Source organism: Thunnus albacares, chromosome 16 (genome assembly GCF_914725855.1).
Source record: "Thunnus albacares chromosome 16, fThuAlb1.1, whole genome shotgun sequence".
NCBI classification, from domain to species: domain Eukaryota; kingdom Metazoa; phylum Chordata; class Actinopteri; order Scombriformes; family Scombridae; genus Thunnus; species Thunnus albacares.
Window position 1 is genome coordinate 23,257,500 of NC_058121.1, and position 21,615 is coordinate 23,279,114.

At 37.5% G+C, this 21,615-nt stretch overlaps 1 protein-coding gene across 4 annotated transcripts in view; it reads left to right on the plus strand.

Annotated features, from left to right (window-relative positions):
- The first annotated feature begins 1,859 nt into the window (after positions 1 to 1,859).
- mei4 (meiosis-specific, MEI4 homolog (S. cerevisiae)) overlaps positions 1,860 to 21,615 on the plus strand; it is a 65,276-nt gene continuing 45,520 nt past the window's right edge. Inside the window, exons 1-4 of one of the 4 annotated variants that reach the window (XM_044329556.1) lie at positions 1,860 to 2,156; positions 2,279 to 2,344; positions 3,992 to 4,255; positions 7,946 to 8,475. In XM_044329556.1, the coding sequence (XP_044185491.1) occupies positions 2,317 to 2,344; positions 3,992 to 4,255; positions 7,946 to 8,475 (822 nt within the window). In that variant the 5' untranslated portion in view covers positions 1,860 to 2,156; positions 2,279 to 2,316. Of the gene's footprint in view, positions 2,345 to 3,991; positions 4,256 to 7,945; positions 8,476 to 21,615 lie in introns of all 4 variants that reach the window. The other 3 variants (XM_044329555.1, XM_044329554.1, XM_044329557.1) reach the window with 3 other exon arrangements.

Consider the following 21,615-nt stretch of genomic DNA (forward strand, 5'->3'; position numbering starts at 1 on the left):
AATGAAACTTAACACAACCAAAATGACAAATGACTTGACTGCCTCCAGCTTCTGTATAATCTGGGCAGTCCAGGTGAGCTGAATCTTCCTGACGACCCAACTCCGCCCACCAGGCTCCTGCAGGTAGAGGACTAAGTGTCTGTTCAGAGAGGGTCGTCTCAATTGTAAAATAAATGTAGCGGAGTAAAAAGAAATAATAAAACTGAGTAGAGGTAAAAATTAGTATAAAAAGTAAAAGTACCTCCATGATGTACTTAAGCACAGAACTTGAGTAAATGTTACTTTTCACCATAGTCTGAAAGCACATTAACTTGCAGGATCTCCAAACACATTTGGGATATGAATTCAGGAAAATAACATGCCAATATGGCCTGCAGTCCTAATAAAAAATAAATAAGTAAAAATAAATAAAACACAGCAAGTTGCCTTAGTTGAGATTCAGCATAGGGCTGCATGTTGCTGCAGATAATGAGACAGTGATTTTGTCAGGCTTGTTGAAACCGTCTGACATGTTTCAACAACAACGCTCTTTATATATTGAGGACTCTAGAAAATGTCATTCGGGTAACTTTCAAAAGGTTAACAATCGCTGTATGCAAATGTTGACAATTTCCAGTGAATTGACTACCATTAGAGGGGAAAAACCACTTTTTTTCTCTGCCTGTCAGCTGGAGCCTTCCTAACTATACGATTCTAATATTTTGATGATGTTTTGAGGTGCTGTGTTTATTTTCTCTGGTGTCATGCTGATTAAAGTCTGTTTTCTCTTATTTGTGAGCTGCTGTTTATTCCTCCCAGTCACGTCAGGCCTGTGTATCTCATGATACCTTCATTTTGTACAATATATGAGATTTTTTGCACTGATTATATTGAAATCACAGCTCTGTTTTTCAATATGAAAGTATGGATGTAGCTGTGAGGATTCAAAGGAGTCAAAGGTTTTATTTGTCATGAACACAAGCAAAATGTGTAGTGAGATGCAGTGTGGCATACTTATTAAAGTGTGTGCTAAAAGACTAGTGTAAAAAAAATAAGAATTAGAAAAAAGAAATATAAAAGGTTACAAAATTAATTGAATTTTGGGGTTATCTATAACAATACAAAAAAAACAATTATCTTTAATTTCACAGTTTTTAGGACAAAAAAATACAATAAAATCAACTAGAATTATGTTTTTGGCACCGACCATTGTGTAAGGATGTAAAACTTACAGAAAGTGGTGGAACAAATATTCACATCCTTTACTTCAGTAAAAGTAGCAATACAGCAATGTAAAAATAGTCCATTACGAGTAAAAGTCCTGCATGACAAAAGTAGTGGTTTGGTCCCTCTGACTGATATATTATTATATATGACATCATTAGATTATTAATAGTGAAGCATCAGTGTTAGAGCAGCATGTTACTGTTGTAGCTCCTGGATGTGGAGCTAGTTTCAACTACTTTATATACAGTTAGATAGAAATGAAACCATGTGAGAAGTTTAGAGGGGAAAAAAATCACTATTTGCTCAAAGGCCAAAAAAGCTTGTTATATTATCCATTGTGTCAAATCTGCATCTGAAAAGTAACTAAAGCTGTCAAATAAATGTAGTGGAGTAGAAAGTACAAAATTTATTTTTTGAAATGTAGTGGAGTGAAAGTATAAAGTAGCATGAAGTAAGTAACTAAAAATTGAATTTAAGTGCAGTATTTGAGTAAATGTACTCAGTTACTTTCCACTACTACTAAAAATTGTTGAGAAAATTGAGTTTTGAATCCATTTCACATTCGTAAAAAAACTCTTCTCAAACTGGAACAGAAAACATGATATTTGCCTCCCTTTAAAGAATATTTTTCCAACTTTGCAGCTGATTTTCTCAGCCAAACAAACCTCATAGCTCATTATAGAGCCTCTATTAATAATGACCCAATTTTACAAATGTTGTGTTGAGCTAAGCTGTATAAAAGCTGTACTAAAACTTTTTCAGGTTTTTCTCGGTTCAGTCAAAAGAGCAAGAAGATATTACACTTCAGGCTGCACGTTTTAACCACAAAAAACGTTTCATTACTTGAGAAACTGGTTTACAAGTAAAACTATTGATTAAAAGCTGTTTTGTGCAGCGGGCAAAATGGGCAGAAAAGTCTTTAAAGGATGGAAAATAAGTCCGTAAGTGTCGTGAGTGTCATTAAAAAAGCAGCTGGGTTTATGAAAAATCATTAAAATAAGAGAAAAAAGTAGGCTACAGGCAGGACTGGGGCGACAAGCTAAAGGTAAAATTAGCATCTTTGACGTTTCAGTTGTTTAATGCTGAGCTGAGGACAACAGGTGTCCAACAATGGAGAGCGATGAAAGCCAATTAAAAGGTAATTAATTTGGTTCAGAGTTAATGTTAACTGTCAAAGTGGCAATACTGTTTAACCTGTTTGATTAAGAGTCAATGAATGAACTGTAAGAATCAGTTGTGTTGCTTTTAGGTAAGTTATCTTTATTAAGCTAACTTAGCTATGTAGCACTGTACCTTTAGCTAGCTGCAGTTTGCTATTGTTTAATATTTAAAGCATTAAGTTATTGTTTTTACAGCAGCTCTATTTACCAGCTGTTGTTTTTGGACAAATATTGATTCAGGCTGCCAGATTATGTTAGTAATACATAAAAAGAAAATGAAAACTGAAGTTAACTTTAGTTTTTGTTTGCATCTGTAATGGGGGGCAAGCAAAGAGCAAAATATCTGACATGAATTAAATAATATTTGTATCAATACAAAATTGAGCATTAAAGCTGCATACAGTCATCAACATTTTCACCAGTTTCTGACATTTTATGGACCAAACAACTAATCGATTAATCGTGAAAATTCACAGATTAATTGATAATGAAAATAATCCTTAGTTGCAGCGCTAGACAGTAATATGCTAAACAGTACAGCTTCATAGTTTTTAAATATGAAACTTTGCTTGTTATAATTTGGCTCAACTATGATAACTAAGCATCACTGCTTCATTAAAAAATATTTATAGTTTTCTTTAAAAAAAAGTTACTTAACCCTATCTTAATCTACTAATGGTTAAATCAGTTTTCTTCTCCACTTGTGAGATTTTACAGAATAATTAGCGTCAGACTAATAAAGTGTTTTAAATAAAATAAAAAAAGATAATATATGAATCTTCCATAGACTGTAAGTAATTTACCAAAACTGGAGTGATCCCTTTTCAAATAAAAAACTGATCATGATAAGTCCAACTCCATGTCTGCTCCAAGTCCATGTTGTTAGAGTGCAATGCTGAATCAGTGGAGTACTCTTTTTAAAAATCAGCCTAGGATTTACGTAGAGCTGCAACGATTAGTCGATTAATCGATAAGCCAATCAACAGAAAATTAATTGACAACTATTTTGATAATTGTTCTAAGTCATTTTCAAAGAAAAATAGTCAAGAAAATAATCAACAGATTCATCGATAATGAAAATCCTTAAAAAAATCTTAATCTGCAAGGTGTCAAATAAATGTAGTGGAGTGAAAAGTATAATGTTCCCTACTGAGTAGAAGTAAAAAGTAGCATAAAATGGAAATACTCAAGTAAAGTACAAGTGTCTCAATAATGTATCAATGACTTTAAAGCATCTTTAAAAGGCAACCAAAACAACTGAATTCCTCTATAAAGTGTAATTTTAAAATAAGAATCACCCAAATCTGACACGGATGGCAGCTTGCAACGCAAAATACACAAAGTATGATCATGGATAAAAGTTTTTATGATTTGTGAGGAACTTTCTGTAAAGATTTGAATCTAATCTAAAATCTAATCTTCTTTTAAACTCTTATTCATTTTATTAAATGATAAAAGTGACAGTTAAAAGCTCTGGGCTGTGTGGATGAGGAACAGATTGGTTAATATAATACTCATGAGCAATTATTCACACTCATTAACGGCACATGTGCTTCTTCACTGTCACTGTGAAATTATTGTCGGTTAACTTCCTAAAAATCCGCCCTCTTCTCTCTCTGCTTCAGGACCATTGGAGTGGTTTTTCATGAAAGCCAAAGTCGCTCTGGCGGTGGCTGTAATAAAGAGCAAGCCTCCGGGTATGAGTGGCAGACAGTACGCCGAGGCTTTAGCTTCCAAGCTGCGGCGCCAGGATGAAAGCTGGAAGAATAAAGCGCAGGGGCTGCAGCAGGAGGTGCTGAGGCTGCGACAGGAGATGCTGATCACCAGGGTGACGTCAACCACGAAGAGCACCACAGAGGCGGCAGGTAGACCTTTCTGCATGTACATAGGTGAATGAAAATAAGTTGAACGTTAGTCATATAAGGAGAAAGATGGGAACAGCAACTTCTGTCACCGTGTTCACTCATTGGTAACTTTATTAGGTACACATACACAATCAAATATAATCCAACACAGCAACTCCACCATAAGTTCAGACAGATTACTAGAAACGCCTCTCAATACGATGCAATCCAGACCTCACAAATAAACATAAGTGATGAAATATTGTAAACTTACTTAGTTAAACTTTGGTCTGGAAAAAAACTTGTATATTAACTGTGAATTTAATATATTTTATCAGACATATGTACTCTCAAAATCAAGACTGAACATCCAGCCCAGTACCTCGATTAATCAATTAATCGTTGCAGCTCTATAGAAGACTAAAGAAACCAGAAAATATTCACATTTAAGAAGCTGGAACAAGAGAAATTCAGCTGTTTTTCCTTTAAAAAAAGACTCAAAATGATTCATTCATTATCAAAATAGTTGGTGATTAATTTCCTGTTAGTGAACATTAAAAGTTTAGTAAAGTTGCAGATTATGGCAGAGCTGTTGTACAGGATGCATCTAACTGTACAGGTGTATATTATAAAGTATAATAAAGTGGCCCCTAAGTGTAGAGTTTGACTTGTTTAGTATAACTGTTGTATTTATCATAAAGGTGATGTTGTCCTCAAAAAGTTTGACCCTTGAAAAGTCAAAGTTTCAGAATAATTCATTCAGTGAGTTGCAGAGGAGCTGCTGAAAGGTGAGCTTGTGTCAGAACAAGTCCAGACAGTTTGTGAAGATACACAAACGCAGAGTGTCTTTTTTTGCTGATGCCTTTAGTCTGAGGAGAGGATGTCTCAAGGATGAATCCTCACCTAACATACTGTACAGTTGCTAATGACAACATAATGCTTATGAATGTTGATCTGCCAGTTTTATAGCTGAATGTGTTTGCCTTTTTATCTGATCATGGTGTATTGTAGAGCAGGTCAGACCAGAGGTTTTCAAACTGTGTGGGGAGACAGGGGAGTTGAATGGAGGGGGATCCAAAGCAAGGAAAAGTTGCCCATGGTCTTAAATGGAAACAACACTCAAGATGTCAAATGTTTAAATAAAATCTTAAAATATATAAAATATTCAATTATTAAAGTGCAACATGAGGCCTGATACCTTCTTCCTCTAAACATGGTGGTGAATGAAACAGCAGCCTGCGTCAACATCATCAGAACTTGATGATTACTTACAAACATAAACACACATCTTGTCCTGCAGCTTGTTGAACGAGCCATGAAATAAACATTCACTGGGGAAAAAAGTGCACCGCTGACCTTATACTGCTAATTAGATTCTCAGCTGCAGCACATTTAACAGCATGTAAACATACCTGAAAATGTCACTTTGGACTTGTTACATGCTGGTTTCATACTCTTTAAACTCCCTATCAGTGACTCACTGTCTGTCCATGACTTTTAGCTACGGCAGTTTGTTTACTTTGTCTCCAATGAGACATTAAATTTTGCAATTAATCCACATGGGTGCCAAACCGTGGGGGTCGATCCATACGGATCACAGATCAACTACGGTCCATTACACCACTAGTTCCGTTGTGTGAGCACAATCGTTATATAAACATTAATTTGTCCCACTGTCAGTTAAATTTATTAATGGGCAGCTCCTGGAGGACAGACATAAAGGAAGGCAGCAACATGACTACAGGGTTTCACTGATAGTGTGTCTGCTTGTAAGCGTGTAAAGCAGAGGTGAAACAATCAGTTGATTCATTGATTAGTTGCCAAATATGGAATTAACGTGCAACTATTTTGATAATAGAATAATCATTCTGAATTGTTTTTTAATTAAAATGTTCAAACTCTGATTCCAGCTTCTCAAATGTGAATATTTTGTACTTTCTATCACAAATAAATGTCTTAGAAATGGTAGACAAAAGTCGTTCCTTATAACTCTGGATCTTGCCAGAGAATCATTATGTTTTTAAGTTTTCTTCAGTGTCAAAGTAATCCAGTGATGGTTGTCTGTACATCCATGGCTACAAACAGGAATAGATAATTCGGCATACTTTTAATGGAGACAATTTGACAAAAATATACAACAAATGTAAATTAAAACAACAATTCAAGTTCAAATTTGTAGCCCACAGATAACTCACCATTGTCTTAGTTTTGTGTGAGCAGGGTCAAACCTTGATAACCCCTCCCCCCGACTGATAATAAAGAATAATGTAAAGAATATTTAATGGATTTCTTATTACACAAAAACAATATTAACAATATGTAAATTTAACAATTGGCTCTCAGAAAGTAAGTGTTTATCTTCCTCACACTCAGTGAGTTACTTGCTGGTTTAAACTTTAAACATGTTATTAGTTATTTGTAAGGAGTAGGTGGCACTATTTCCTAGTACTGGATATGTCATTTTGACAAAACACTGTATAAAAACACACACACACACACACAAAGAGTTGTAAATAATGTTGCCTTTATGACAGCATTTGCTCCAAGAAAAACCTAAATTCAGAAGCTCAAGGACTGAGGAGCGACATTTAAGAGTACAGACTGTGTAAATGATGACCAACGTCCACCTGCTCTTAGAATTATGAGTTGGTGTCTGTATAATTTCTATTTTAGAAGCCTGTGATTCCTTAAAGAGGGAACAATACATCTTTACCTACACATATACTTGTCTGAAAAACTTTTGTTCTGACTTTTACTTAAATGCATATTTGTGTGAAAATACAAGAAAAGCTTATCTGTTTCACCTTATTGATGCATCTCTTCTCTGGATTTGGCTTTATTGTTTTGTAGGGTTGCAACTAACGATTATTTTCATTATCAATTAATCTGTTGATTATTTTCTTGATTAATCAATTAGTTGTTTGGTTTGTAAAATGTCTGAAAATGGTTTAAAATGTTAATGACTGTTTCCCAAAGTCCAAGATGACGTCCTCAAATGTTTTGTTTTGTCATGAGCAACAGTCTGCAACCCAAAGATACTCAGTTTACTGTCATAGACGACTAAAGAAACCAGAAAACATTCACATGTGAGAAGCTGGAATCAGAGAATTTCTACAGACTACAAATGATTACTCGATCATTAAAATAGCTGATGATTAATTCAGTAGTTTGCAGCTAATCGATGAATTGACTAATCTTTCTTTTTTCTTTATATTTCTTCAGCAGTAATGTGGCATCATTGCAATTCAGTGCAATTTATTTGTAAAAATAGATAAATAAAGATTAATCGATAGTTTCAGCCGCAGTCTTACTAATGTTTAGATGTTTAGGATTTTGTGTGTTAAGAAAAATATAATTCTCAATAGTAAAAGCAGAATGGGGCAGAAGCAGAGACTAAAACATATAAACACCTGACACGTGTTCTTAACTTTCAAGGTTGATTGTAAAATAACTTTTTCACTGCAGCCCATGTGATCATATTGGAAATAATTTACTGTAATTACGTACTTTTAATAGTCACAGTATGGTAATAAAGAGTATGGTCTAGGCCCTGAGATGACTTTTGTTGTGATTTGGCGCTATATAAATAAAATTGAATTGAATTGAAAGTATAATTATATGATTATCGAGTGTCCAGATGCATTTCAGCTGTATGCATGTAGATAATATGATGAATCTGATCCAGGACTTGTTTGGACTTATTATTTTTCACTGTTTCGGTGTAAAATCTTCCAGGTCATGACGAGACAATGGGGGACGCTTCACAGGATCTGTTCGGTCCAGGAAGCGAGGTATACAGCGCAGACCTTCAACAAGGATCCGACTCAGAAACTCCCGATCTCCTGCAACACGACCCCCAGCCTGACATCATTTTCCCTCCGCTGCTGTTTCCCTCCAGTCACCACGCAGACCCTCAGGGAAAAGCCATGCTCCCTCACATGCAGTTCCTCCAGTCGCTGTGCACCCTGCACCGAGTAGGAGGGAGCGATGAAGACCTGCGGTCGCTGTGGTTCGGCCCCGATGGGGATGCAGGGTCGGTGTTGATGGACACCGTGTGCCAGCTTCTCGACTCAGTGGTGGCAGCGAGCAGGGATCCCCCCCTGCCGGGACCTTATGACCTCGTCCTGAAGGCCTGCCAGGTCGCAGCACGAGCGATGGACCTCTTCTGCTCTCAGAGGCTGCCGTCCGCGGAGTTCATGAGACGTGTGGAAGAGTCACTGAGGGAGCTGACCGGGATGCTGCTGCATAGTAATCAGCCCAGCAGGGTGAGTAATGGGATCCACGGGGAGAAGATGTCTGCATACACACAATATTTACATATTAATTTGGCGACGGTGAACACCCACACCTAGAAATATAAACAAACCAACAAATCTGCATCAGTATCCAGTTTGTTTTTGACACATGTAGGATCAAAAAACTGAGTGAAATTAGACTTTACACGCTCATATAGACGGAAAATCTAGTTATTGTGCTCATGTTTTTTTCCATCCTCATCAACATAGTCTAAAGCCATATTTGCATGCATGTAGTTTTATGTATGAACTTACTGTAAATAATAAATGACCTTCACGAAGCACGTGCATAGAATAATGAAATTTGTAGTAAATGCTTTCACCATGCTTTTCATACAATATGAACTTAAACTAAACAGTGGTTTGTTACGGAGTTTTCCATCTGTAGGGGTTACAGGTTGGGTCACACTAGGTCAGGTCTGGGCCTTGAGGTCACACTGTGATTCTTAAGCAGGACGGAGGACATATTCTCCTCTCCTTGAGACTTCAGCTGTCTGTGATGTTTTGGGGAAAGCAGAAACCTCTCTGATAGAGGGTAAATCAGCATCGCCATGGTCACCAAGGTCGGAGGAGGCTTTCCTACATAACACAGATCGGTGGACGCGTAGATTCAACTGACACAGTCAGACATTCAAACCAGAACAGCTGAAGTTCCGTAAACTGTCACGGGTAAAATGCAGTTCCTCGTTTAGAAACTAGTGAACCAGTTAGACTAATTGATTGGTTGATAAAGACTAGGACTCCGACCTTCAGGGGCCAGAACGGAAAGAGACAGCATCAGAGCAGTCTGGTGTTTACTGTTTTCGGTTCTCCATTCGTGTCCACTTTTCTCCACCGAGGTGCTGACCATCGCTCCAAATATCCAAGAAAATAAATGATATAAATAAATGAATTAAATGACGGAAGAAGTTTGTGCCATAGCACAAATTCAGAGAAGAAGTTTTATATTGTCTGTGCAGCCTTCACAGATTTCAGGCTGTCAGGATATTTAGTCCACAGTTTACCTAACGAATGACGGAAGCTTCTGTGCAACAACGTCATTTCTCACCACTAACTTTTTCCCTCATTCTGCATCTGTTCCTGGTACCTCGGATGGTTAGCAGGTACAAAATTATAAGACTGCGGTCTATCATATGTGTATGAATATGTATTTTCATCCTTACCTGTGTCGAAAGTATATTAGGGTCCCTATTTCTTTTTGTTAAACTTGACCAAGCTTGGCTGCTCTCCCTTATGTTATGTCATGTCTGATTTCATAGTTTTCAGGTTGGCAGGAAAACAGCTTTACATGACCAGATGTCATACAGATATATTTTTTTGAAAATGCAGTTTCTTCATACTTTTCATACACACTTGAGACGCCAGCTCAAAAGTTTCTGTTTAAAGTTGAACCTACGGAAGTTATTTTACTATAAACTCCAAATGTAACCTTTTGTACTAAAGACTTGAGTTTGTTAAAAGTTTTAATCCTTCACTCAGGCAACCGCCACTGTTGACATTGTGAATTCATGAAAAAAATGTACTTCAGTGGAGATAACAGAAAGCAAATGTCAAAGCTAAAAAACACACATTTCTCACTTATCTTTCTTCAAGCTGAAATTACTGTTGAAAAGTCACCTCAGCTGGTGTAGCAAGTAAAAATATGAGATATGAAACATAACCAACAGAAAAACCAACTAGTATACAAGGTAAAATTTTCAAGATAATTACATTAATTAAAAGTAAGAGATAAACCACGGGCAGGCCAAGTTGGAATGATCCTCTTGTTGCAGTCGGTGCCAAGAAACAAATTAAATATGCAAATAAACCTGAAACAGAAAATCATGAAGCAGATCAGATTCTGGCTGCAGTGACTGAGTTTGATCAAGTGTTGTCAGGGGACCTGTGTCTTCACCAACTTTTACTCTATAAATTAGAGACACAGCAGATTTGTGTGGGATTAAAATCACCATATCGGTCACAATTATTTCTCACCGTTGGGCATCTCTTGAGTAACATTAATCCTGTGCAAACAAGGCTTAGGATAGTAGTTTGAGTGCTTCTTTTTAAATTTACACAAAAGGAGCCTTAATATTACCCAGTTCCCCATGAGCACCATTAAATCATTTCATAATATTATTGAGATTATTGCTGTTTGTTTAAAAACATCTGCTGACTCAGCTGAATGTATTCAGCAGCTGCAGCTGGTCGGCAAATGCAGGAGTTGATCATTTGTCCGCTAAACACTAAATTGAATTTGATTACATAGATTACATTTTCTGTATAAACATTTTATAGATAGTTTCAAAAGGAAAATAGGATGAAAATATGCTGGAGTTGCAATTAATTATTATTTTTATCTGTTTTTTGTTTTGTTTTTTTTTGCTTCTTGATTAATCGTTTGGTCTGTAAAATGACAGAAAATAAAAACACTCATCATAAGGTGATTTATAAATGTCTTGTTTTGTTGGACCAACAAGATATTCAGTTTACAATGATATAAAACAGAGGAAAAAGCAGCAAATCCTCACATGTGAGAATGTGATCTAGGTCTAGATCTAGTGGTGGTTTGGCCTGGCTCATTGATTTCCTAATGAATGGATATTTGGTGTTATTGTTGGAATTTAAAAAGATATTTTTTGGCCGTGGGGGGGGGGGGGGGGGGGGGGGGGGGGGGGGTCTTCATTGGCCTGTACTATTATTGGGGAAACACTGGATTACACTTGGTTAATGTTCACTACCTAACTGTTGCCATCTAAAAATGAGAAGCTGCTTTTGTTTACTTTTTTAATAATTTTCTCTGAGGTACAAATGAAGTTCATGAGTGGTCCAGACATGTCGTACGAGTCATTTACAGACCTCTCTCCTCATGGGGAAAAACAATAAAGCAACACTCTTGCTGGTTCTTTTTTGTTACTGTGCAAGAAAACGATTTCAGAACCGGATCAGGATGACGTACAAGCAAAATAAACACAATGGAGTTAAATCAGGTTGATTACCTGTTCAAACCAAAAAGCAAACAATAGTACTAATCTTACTCAGACTGCTGACGTAAAACAGATTACTGCTAGTGGATACTGGTTGGATCGTCACACCTGCTCCCTTCACACTAATCATCAGATTGAATAATTGTTAGTTTCAGCCCTAAAATACAGGATGACAGAATTATAGATGGATTAATAACATACGGTACTGTGCAAACGTTTTAGGCACTAAAAGTAAAGTGAGCATGCTTTCAAAATAATGCCATGAATAGTTTTTAATCATCAGTTAACATCACACAAAGTTCAGTCAACAGAAGCTTAAATTAAATCAATATACATTGCAGGACCCTCATGCTGAATACATTTTGGACCTATCAGACGCCTCCCTGATAGTATTGCATTATAAATAAGAATCTAAACATCTAAAATGCCTGAAGCTTTTTAAAAATGGTGAAAAATTGCACTCACAACTTCTTCTTAAAACCCACAGTGATGACGTCAATTAGCTTGTTTTGTCTGACTAACAGTCCAAAACCTTCAGAGATTCAATTTACTGCCATATATGACAAAGATAAACAGCAAATTGTCACATTTGAGAGACTGGAACCAGAATATATTTGGTATTTTTGCTTGAAACGATTATTCAATTATGAAAATAGTTGCTGATTAATACTTAATAGTTAATCACTCAATGAAATGACATTGAGAATACTTCCATTGCAGTAAAGAAAGTGCGCGGTATCCTGTATCAGGTTTAACCTTCATTCAAAGCTCACTGATTTCATAAAGGGTAAAATTGCCCTTACAACTGCTGGTAAAAGTCACTCACCGCCTCACACATGTTGCTGTCATGACAGGGCTCAGCAGCTGGGAAATGGAGATGAAAGTGAGCCTGAGCTGAGAAGGATGAAGTTATCCCATCTGGCTCTTACTAAACGTTCAAAGAATGGTTCACCCAACTAAGATGGCTGCTGGCAATTTCCCCTTTACAACGACTTCCCTGTTTCTGTTTGTCATGCATAATAGTGAAGAAATCTTCCTAAATGGCGCCACAATGTTTAGCAGTTATCAATGAAACTGATGGTGGTTAAGAGGGCAATGAGGACATCCATTAACACAGCACCAGTCTATCTCTGAGAGGCTTTAATGCCCCCAACAGAGGCAGCTCGTCTTGCTGCCTTATAGCACAGGTTACTAGTCAGACAACCAATCACAATAATATGGAGTGAGTTTTAAAAAGCAGGGATGCCATTAGTTGGACTCTGAATCTGATTATTGTGGAAGGACAGTGCTTAATTATGATGATGGAATCAGAGCTTTTTAAAGGAAGCATTTACTGTAATAGTCATAGATTCAGACATGATGAATGTTAGACTCCATTCTGAGTTCAGATGCAGAAAATGGGGAGAAAAAGCATTTTACGTCATGTTTCACAGCCAAACTGTTTTCTTTTTTGGCCAGTCGAGGGTTGCTTCAGAGATTCTGTGACCTGCTGAAATATTTGATTATGTTTGAGTATAAAAGTAAAAAAACACAGTTATTCAGACAAGAATACAGAATTTTTTTGGTCCATTGCGGTGTAAAATTGTCTTTACTTCACCAAGTCAGAAAATGGGCACTAAAGTGTACAACTCATAAAAGAACATATAATATTTATAGAGCGCTATCAGAAAATAATGAACACCATAAAACACCAAAAATGACAAAAATACAGTAGAGCAGGTTAGTGTTTGAGTAATGATCCATTACACCCCCCAACATTATTTTACTCTACTTTGAAATATTTATGTATAATAATAATAATAGTAATGTTTTTCCACAAAAAATAAATGACCTCCTGCTTCCCCTCATTGAAAAATCCTGAATCTATGAATATACAAATATTTTTCATTGCACCAATTAGTCTATAAGTTGACTGAAAAAAAAAGAAGAAAAAACTATTTTGATAATTGATCATTTTGAGTTGTTTTTTTAAAAGAAAAACTTGCCAAAATTCTCTCTCTCCTCAGGTGTGAATGTTTTCTGTTTTCTGTAGTCAGAACAAGAACAAGAATAAAAACAGGATTTTGACTGGAGGCGGCCTGTAATAATTAATAAAAAGAATCATTTTTAGTTTGAGAAGTCCTAAAAGTGCACCTGCAAAAAAACTACGTGCAGCTCCATGACTACTGAGCCAACTTCATCTGAAGAAGAAAACTGTGTGATACAGTCAAGAGTAGACCTTGAATTGAGATTTTTTTGTCAAAAATCAATCAGTTTCATTCAGCGAGGGGCTGTTTTGTCACACTCGCTTTCAAGACCAAAACACTAGAGAGCAAAAAAAATGAAACGTGCGATCCCATCGAGAGGTAAAAATCTGTTGCAGCTGTGCAGACAATGAGCTGTGAAAAAGGTAAAGCACAGAGAGAGAGGATGTTTTTAGGGATAAGAGGACATTTTCTGCTCCAGGGTTGATGTTTCTGCTGTTTTATATGTGGAAACTCAAACAGGCGTTAAAATCTGTTTCTTGTTTGTTTTCTGCAGAGCGGACTGGAAAGTCATCATGCTTTTTAAATGTATTTTTTCAGATCGGGATAAAACAAGACATACTAAGTTGCATCTTGGTTGCTTTGGGAAACAGTGATCGACATCTTTCACCCTTGTCTGACGTTTTATAGATGAGACGACTAATCGATAGTCGACATATGTTGATTTGTATTTTTTTACATGCTGTTCAATAACAGAGTTGTTGCACCTCTGGTCATCTCATCCCGGATGGGAGGTTTTGTGACAAACTGAGACTCTGACAAGTTGTTTTTTACTAAAATTATGCAGACTCTCTCCCCTTTTCATCGTAGCACCTTAAAGAATGATCTGTGTTTGGGGCGAGATAACACCGTTTAAAGTAAAACTCCTCTCTTTGATACTGCTGCTGTTTGATATTACGAATCCGTGATGCTCAATGCATGTGTAATTAATGTTTTTGATGTGCTGACTCTCCTTCAGCCTGCCTCGGCTTCTCATGTTTGTAAGTTTTTATTTTTATTTTTCCAGAATGTGATTTGACAAGGTGTCAGTGGCCGGGTGTGCACTTGTTACTCCGAGTCAAATGACGGTCTATACAAGCAGAGAAATGGCTTTTAAAATGTGATCATTCAGCTGTGGGTGATACGGGTCGCTGTGCCCGTTGCTCAAAATACAACACCTTGTGGCTGCATTGCATTCTGGTATATTGATGGTATCGCGCCTGGAGAAATTGATTTCTTTGCTTTTCTGTTATGGACGGCTCCTTGTGCGATGGGTGAACTATTGTCTAAAATAGCAGCTTTAGAAAGAAGCCTTTGCACATGGATTCTGATCCGTGTTTGACAGTAGTAATCTGAAAACATACTGTACTGTGCAAAAGTTTTAGGCACTTAAGATGTTTAGATACTTATCCATTATTCAATACAATCAGGTAGGCATCTGCAAATGTATTCTGCAACATGACAACGACCCCAAACATACAGCCAGAGTCATATTCAGCAACAAGAAGAACAAGGAATCCTGCAACAGATGGTTTGGCCCCCACAGAGCCCTTATCTCAACATCATGGAGTCAGTCTGGGATTAAATGAAGAGACAGAAACAGCTGAGACGCCTAAATCCACTGAAGAACTGTGGCAACTTCTCCAAGATGTTTGGAACAACCAACCTGTCAAACACCTTAAAAAACTGTGCAGGTGAACCGAGGACAACTGCTGCTATTTTAAAGGCAAAGTGTTGTCAAACCAAACACTGATTTCATTTAGATTTCTTTTGTTTACTGAACTTTGTATGAAGTGAATTGATAAATAAAAACTATTCATGGCATGGCATTATTTTTGAAAGCATCCTCACTTTACTTTTAGTGCCTAAAACTTTTGCACAGTAGCACATATCGACCAAACAATAAAATGGGCCAAATAACTTAAAGGACAGGGTCACAATTTTTCAAGTGTGTCTTATTCCTCAAAGGAGCTACGCTACTTGTATAACACATTTTAGTTTAGAGAACATCTTAAAATACATTTTGTTAAAAATTCCTCAATGCTTAGGTCTGGCAGGGGGTCGATACAGGCCTGGCGGGCCGCCAGGCTTGTAATACACTGTTGGAAACCCTTGGTAAGAGACGCAGCCCTTTTTGAAATGCTCTACACCTGAATTTTCACTTAGCCAAGAAGATTTTGAAGAAGATCATTTCCAGCTTTCAGCTTCACCTCCAAGCTTATTTTACATTTTAAATAGACTAGCTGAAGCTCTGCAAGTGGCTGAAATGAAGGGCTACAACTAAAGATTATTTTCATTCTTGATTATCTGTTAATTATTTTCTCAATTTATCAATTAGTTGTTTGGTTCAGAATATGGTGAAAAATGTCAGTCACTGTTTCCCAGAACAATGAAAGAGTACGGTCTTGACCTGCTCTATGTGAAAAGTGCCTTGAGATGACTTTTGTTGTGATATGGCGCTATATAAATAAAAATTGATTGATTGATTGAACCTAGGATGATGTTCTTAAATGTCTTGTTTTGTCCCGACAAACAGTCCACAACCCAAAGATATTCAGTTTATTGTTATGGAGGACTAAAGAAACCAGAAAATCTTCACATTTGAGAAGCTCTAATCTGAGAATTTGGACTTCTTTTCTACAAAAATGACTCAAAACAATTATAAAAATAGTTGGCTGTTAATTTAATAGTTGGCAACTAATCAATTAATCAACTAATTGTTGCAGCTCTACTGAGATTACCTCTAAATTAAAGCCCTTCTGCATCTTATGTAATACTCAATAGTATGAGTACCAAGCCACTTGGTTTACACTCTTATGTATTTCAGTGTAACAGTTGACCTTACATGTGTATGTCAAAGCCTCTGTGGTCACTCAGTGCTCTGACTTTGACCACAGACATGGTGAGAACACAGTATGTTCCCAACCTCACGAAGTGTTATATAACCTTCTCACCATTTCTCTCACAAATTTGCATTCTCTTTAACTTGCATAATAAGGACATTACAAACGACATTGAGGATACCCGTCAACAGAGTCTTTATATTTCTGACGTTCAGCGAACACTCCATCTCTCTGCCAGTCAAACTGATTGTTGGAGACAATTCAGACATAGAGGGGAGGTCAGAGATGAAGGGTAGGGGTAATTGTAATACTGGAAAGGCTCCTGACAAGATCAAGGAGTGCCAGAGAAAAAACGGCCACTGGGACACGATTCTAAAACATTCTGACACCAGATTAATCACTATCTATTATAGTGGGATAATATCATCGAGGATACAGTGTCCTCACAAACCACTGAATGGATTTCCAGTGTAATTCCAATAACTGACAATATGAAAGGATAAGTAAGCACATTTATACTGTAGGAAACAGCAGCAGCAGATGAATTAGCTCAAACTGATTATTAAAGTAGATGTCTGCGCTATTTAGGTATGTTATTTACTCAAGTCATGGACAGATTAACCTCCTAAGGGGCCCACAACAAAAGTTGTTGCTTGTCCCCAACTGATGCCCACTATATGTGGTAGTATTGTAGACCTGCAACAATTACTTGATTAGTTGATTGACAGAAAATTAATTGGCAGCAAAGGATTTGGCTGGTGATTTTCGATATTTTTCTTATTGTCTGTCAACAAATCTCATGTGCAGAGCCAAATGGAACCACGTTTCTACTCATGCGCAGTCGCTATGATTACTCATCCAACACTTACTTAAGGTGTTTTTCTTTCACCTTGTCTTGGTTGTCAGTCAGAGGAGTCAACGCTTACGCAGCTACATTTGGAGTGAATTGTCGTGTTATAGAAACCATGACTGTGCTGATCAGAAGGGAGCGTGTCCACATAATGACACTGTAACTCTCTTTTTATGTGACATGCCATTTTTTCCTGCAAAGGAAGAGAAAAGCCAGTCAGTCTATGATCGCCTGTGTACATGAATCACAAAGACAGGACATTAGGTTGTGGAGACAGAAGGGCGAGTTGTCCGCATATGGTGCTGTAAGCTTATAGCCTTTTATTGCTTTTAGATTTGTGATTAATATTATTTTTGCTGTGTTTCCTATCAACTGTGTGTGTATCTGTCGATCTTGATGCTGCACACAATATCCCTCGCAGAGATAAATAATGTGGTATTGAGTTGAATTTGATTTGAATTTTAATACAGGATTGGAAAGGATTTGATAAGTGGATTTGGTACTGGACTCAAATTTGATGAAATGCTAACTCCATCCCAGCCCAACAACCTGCCGATCACCAACGTGATTGTATTGACCTGATGCGTTTCAGTAACAAGAAAGTACTTCGTAATTTTGTCTTTCAATTCCCTGTCTACAACAGAAGTTGGGCTATATCTCTCGTTGTGTACATAGATATCTGATGCTTGTGATCACCTTGCGAATGCATTTTAGCAAATACCTGTCCAGCTTTATAAAACAACGTATAGCAGGCTGTCGGAACTGATCAGGACCACGACTTCTTACTTGTATTTACTATAGTCTAAAAGAGACAAAACAGGAAATGGAGGATGTGAAAAAATGGACGGGACACAAGAAGTCAGTAACGGAGATGACTGGACAATACATGGCAGGTTTGAAAACATGCATGTTGGGAAACTACCTGCCAAAAGCTGCCCAGTATAAGTTCTAGACAGGAAATTTTTCTGCTAGTTTGCTCTTCTACACATTTTTGTTGTGTAGGGAATCCACCATCATTTTACAGCCCTTTTCTAAAACTCCAGCTAGGTATTCAAACAATGAGAACGGCTGAATAAGAGTCCTGTCTGGGAGTTTTGGAGTGTCTGCAAAGTGCTCACAGTCTAAGTGTGTTTCATCTTGAGAAGTAATGCCTCAAGCAGTTGCAATTTACCCGGCGGGAGATCCTGCCTGCTGAGCCGCTCACGTCCGGGACGAGAGCTCTTACTCGTTTTTCAGACACACCTGGAGGAGTTGTTACGGTCTAGGAGGAAGGACGTTGGACAAGATGAAGAGCCCAGACAATGAAATTGCACGTCCCGTATCCCAAGTGGCGTCATTCAAATGTCACTCTCCCACTGTGTTCAACTGCAGGCATATTTCATATAATAACCTTTCAGAGAGGAGAACAGTTTGTGTGGCTGGCTTCATGTAGCCTCACACCTGCTTCATCTTACCGTGCTATCCTTTTGTCTACTGGAAGAACATTTATTACCTTCTCATATATTGGATCTTGCTCGCCTCATGTGTTTCAACCCCAAACAGAACGCTCAAGTATACCTTTTTATCACTCTATTAATTCTTCTTACTGCGGCCTCTCAGAGATGAAAGGATGAGAATGAGATTGTAAGTTATTTAAACTAGAGCTTTGATGTCAGGTTTTTTTTTTATGTGAGATGCTCTTGACATTCAACTGCTGTAGGGGAGAGGATACTTGTCAGTTTCGCCTACACAACTCCATATGTTATAGCTAGGGCTGCCCCCCACCAAAGATTTTCCTAGTCGACTGGTAGTCATTAGTTCAAGCTATTAGTCAACTAGTCATTGCACGTTTATGATATTATTGATACTAATTTAAGTATTTAAATATATATTTTTCGGGGCATCAGAAACACCAAACTCCTTCAAAGTGAGACATTGTCCTCCCTCCTGCTCTCTGTCGTAAACACACGTAGCTGTTAGCGAGCAGGTACTCTCGTGTCTCCCTGGGGCTCGGTGGTTGTTTTCAGCAGAAACACTCCCGCTTTCTGACAGCCCGCTCTCAGTGTGTCTCTATCTGGATGGCAGGTGGGATGCTCCAGTTCTGGTTTGAAACGGCGGTCGTCCTCTGGCTCGTCCCTGCGACTGTTTGTGTTGCAGCCTGGCTGTACACAGAGAAGGACCCGCTGGTGATCCTGAGCAGCAGCAGCAGCCTGAAACCCCCCCCCCCCCCTGTCAGTAACTCATCCTCTGCCTGGCTGGTCCAGTTCTGCTCCTCCTGGTGCAGACACTGCATCCAGTACTCCAGCACATGGAGGGTCCTGGCCCAGGACGTCAAAGGTAGACAGACTTGGCTTGGTTCAACACCAGCCCCGGTCCTTTGTAAACAGCAACACCAGACTCTATTCAAAATACGGCTATTTATTCGTTCTTCATTAATCGGTAAAATTATGTTAACTTCATCGTGGGCTCAGTTCGGCATTCATACAATATAAAAATCAGCGTTAATTTAAGTTAAATCTCAACATCCATGTCGTGTGGCTCACATGGTGGCTGAAATGTTTTGTTGGGTGAAACCGCGAAGCAGCTGAAAAGTAGCAAACTTTTAAATGAAATTCTGAGTGATAGATGGATCGTCGTACTTTTTTTTTTCCTGCAACTAACCGACCAATGAAAAGTCGGTGCATTACAGCATTCGAAAACATGGTTATATACTGACAACTATTACTCAATTATCCGAGCACATCTTGCTTGTTTTGCACAGCAGTTTTATAGAATAATATGGAGAATAACAGATAAAAAATAACAGAAAAATAATAAGCACCCACCCGAAGATGAACTCTGCATTTACTTTCCAGAAAAAAACACAAACAAATACACAAATAAACACAGTAACCAGGGGTACAACAAATCGAGTATTGGCCATGACGTGTCCGATCCAGTTTACATAAACACAGTTTCATTGTCGGTGTCATTATGAATCTCAGTGTTTCTGTTATCAGCTACATTCATTCAGTCACAGCGGGCTTCCAAATCAGTTTTTTGTGCCACAGCATCCCCCAGCCTCATATTATCTTATATAAAAATGATTACAATGTGTTCCATACAGTGAAGGATACAGATTTCTCTTTTGGCAAAAAGACAGCACTGGTGTCAGATTGGCACTCAGTATTGACAGATATCCGTAGTTGAGGATTGGTGCATTCCTAACAGTAACTGAGAAAAGTTTACTTTGAATGTAGACAAAGTTGGGACAAATCTGAGGTCATAAGGTAGTTTGTTCCAAAGAAAAACAGGAAGTAACTACAAGCACCCTTATCGGATCTGGATCTTATTGTCTAAAATTAAAGGATTGGCAGTTCCTCCAACAAATTGTGATTTTGTGAGTTTATATACTCAATTAATCGATATTACAACCCGGAAGTCCAAGAAAGGGAACCAACGTAACACAGGCTTATTCTAGTTCTATGGTATTTTAGAAAGATTCAGCCGATTATAGTTTAGTTGACTGATGCAGAGATAAGTTTACATACTCAACTTTAGAGGCAAAACAATGATAAGGAGAACTAAGATGAGCAACAAAAGAAAAGGCCAGCAGGTGATGCAAAATCAACAAATAATTATAACAGAAAGAATTTCCTAATGATTCAAAACTTGGTGTGGCAGACACTCCTACAACCAGTGTTAATTTTGGCAGCAAGTTTTGATTCAGTTTTAATCATAGTCTTTTGACTAAAATGCCATTTAATTTTAGTCAAATTTTAGTCCTCCAAATGTTTTTTAGTTTTAATCTAGTTTTAGTTGATCTACAATATATTTAGTTGACTAAAATCTAACAGTTTAGTTAAAGTTTAATGCATTATTTAAACGTTTCTCTAGAATTTCCAATTAATTTTCTGTATATACACAGATTGCTCTACAAACTCATTATAGACTCCTGGAGGAAACATCTATTTACCTGTTGTTACGGAATGGTATTAAAGTTTGAATGTGCAAGACAGACACAATTTTAACTGTTGTGTATGACACATGTCTCTATTTATCTTAAAATCAACTGCAAATAAAACCAATATAAATATAAAAGAAACAAGAATATGGCCTTGCTTTTTTGCAAAAGACCATCTCAGACAATAACAAAATAACACCAGCGAACATTAGGCCTACTCTCCCTGAATAATTAGATATACTCTATTGTCTCCATCACTCGAACAAATTCCTCTCCTCATCTTCAATTGTTGTGACCAGTAATCCTGTTCGCTGAATCCATTTAGCTATGCCCTCCTCCTTGATATGTTGTTCTTTAAAAGCACTTAGAAGAGCTGTTGAAATATTCTGCTGGAATGCACTAGCTTTATTTGCACTCAATGGTCCATCTGTATCTGTGAGGTTGAATAAGGAGGGGGGAAAAAATCAAGTTCTTATTTTTCTCCTGTTGTCTCTTTACTACGTTTCTGCTCCTTTCTCCCGTCATA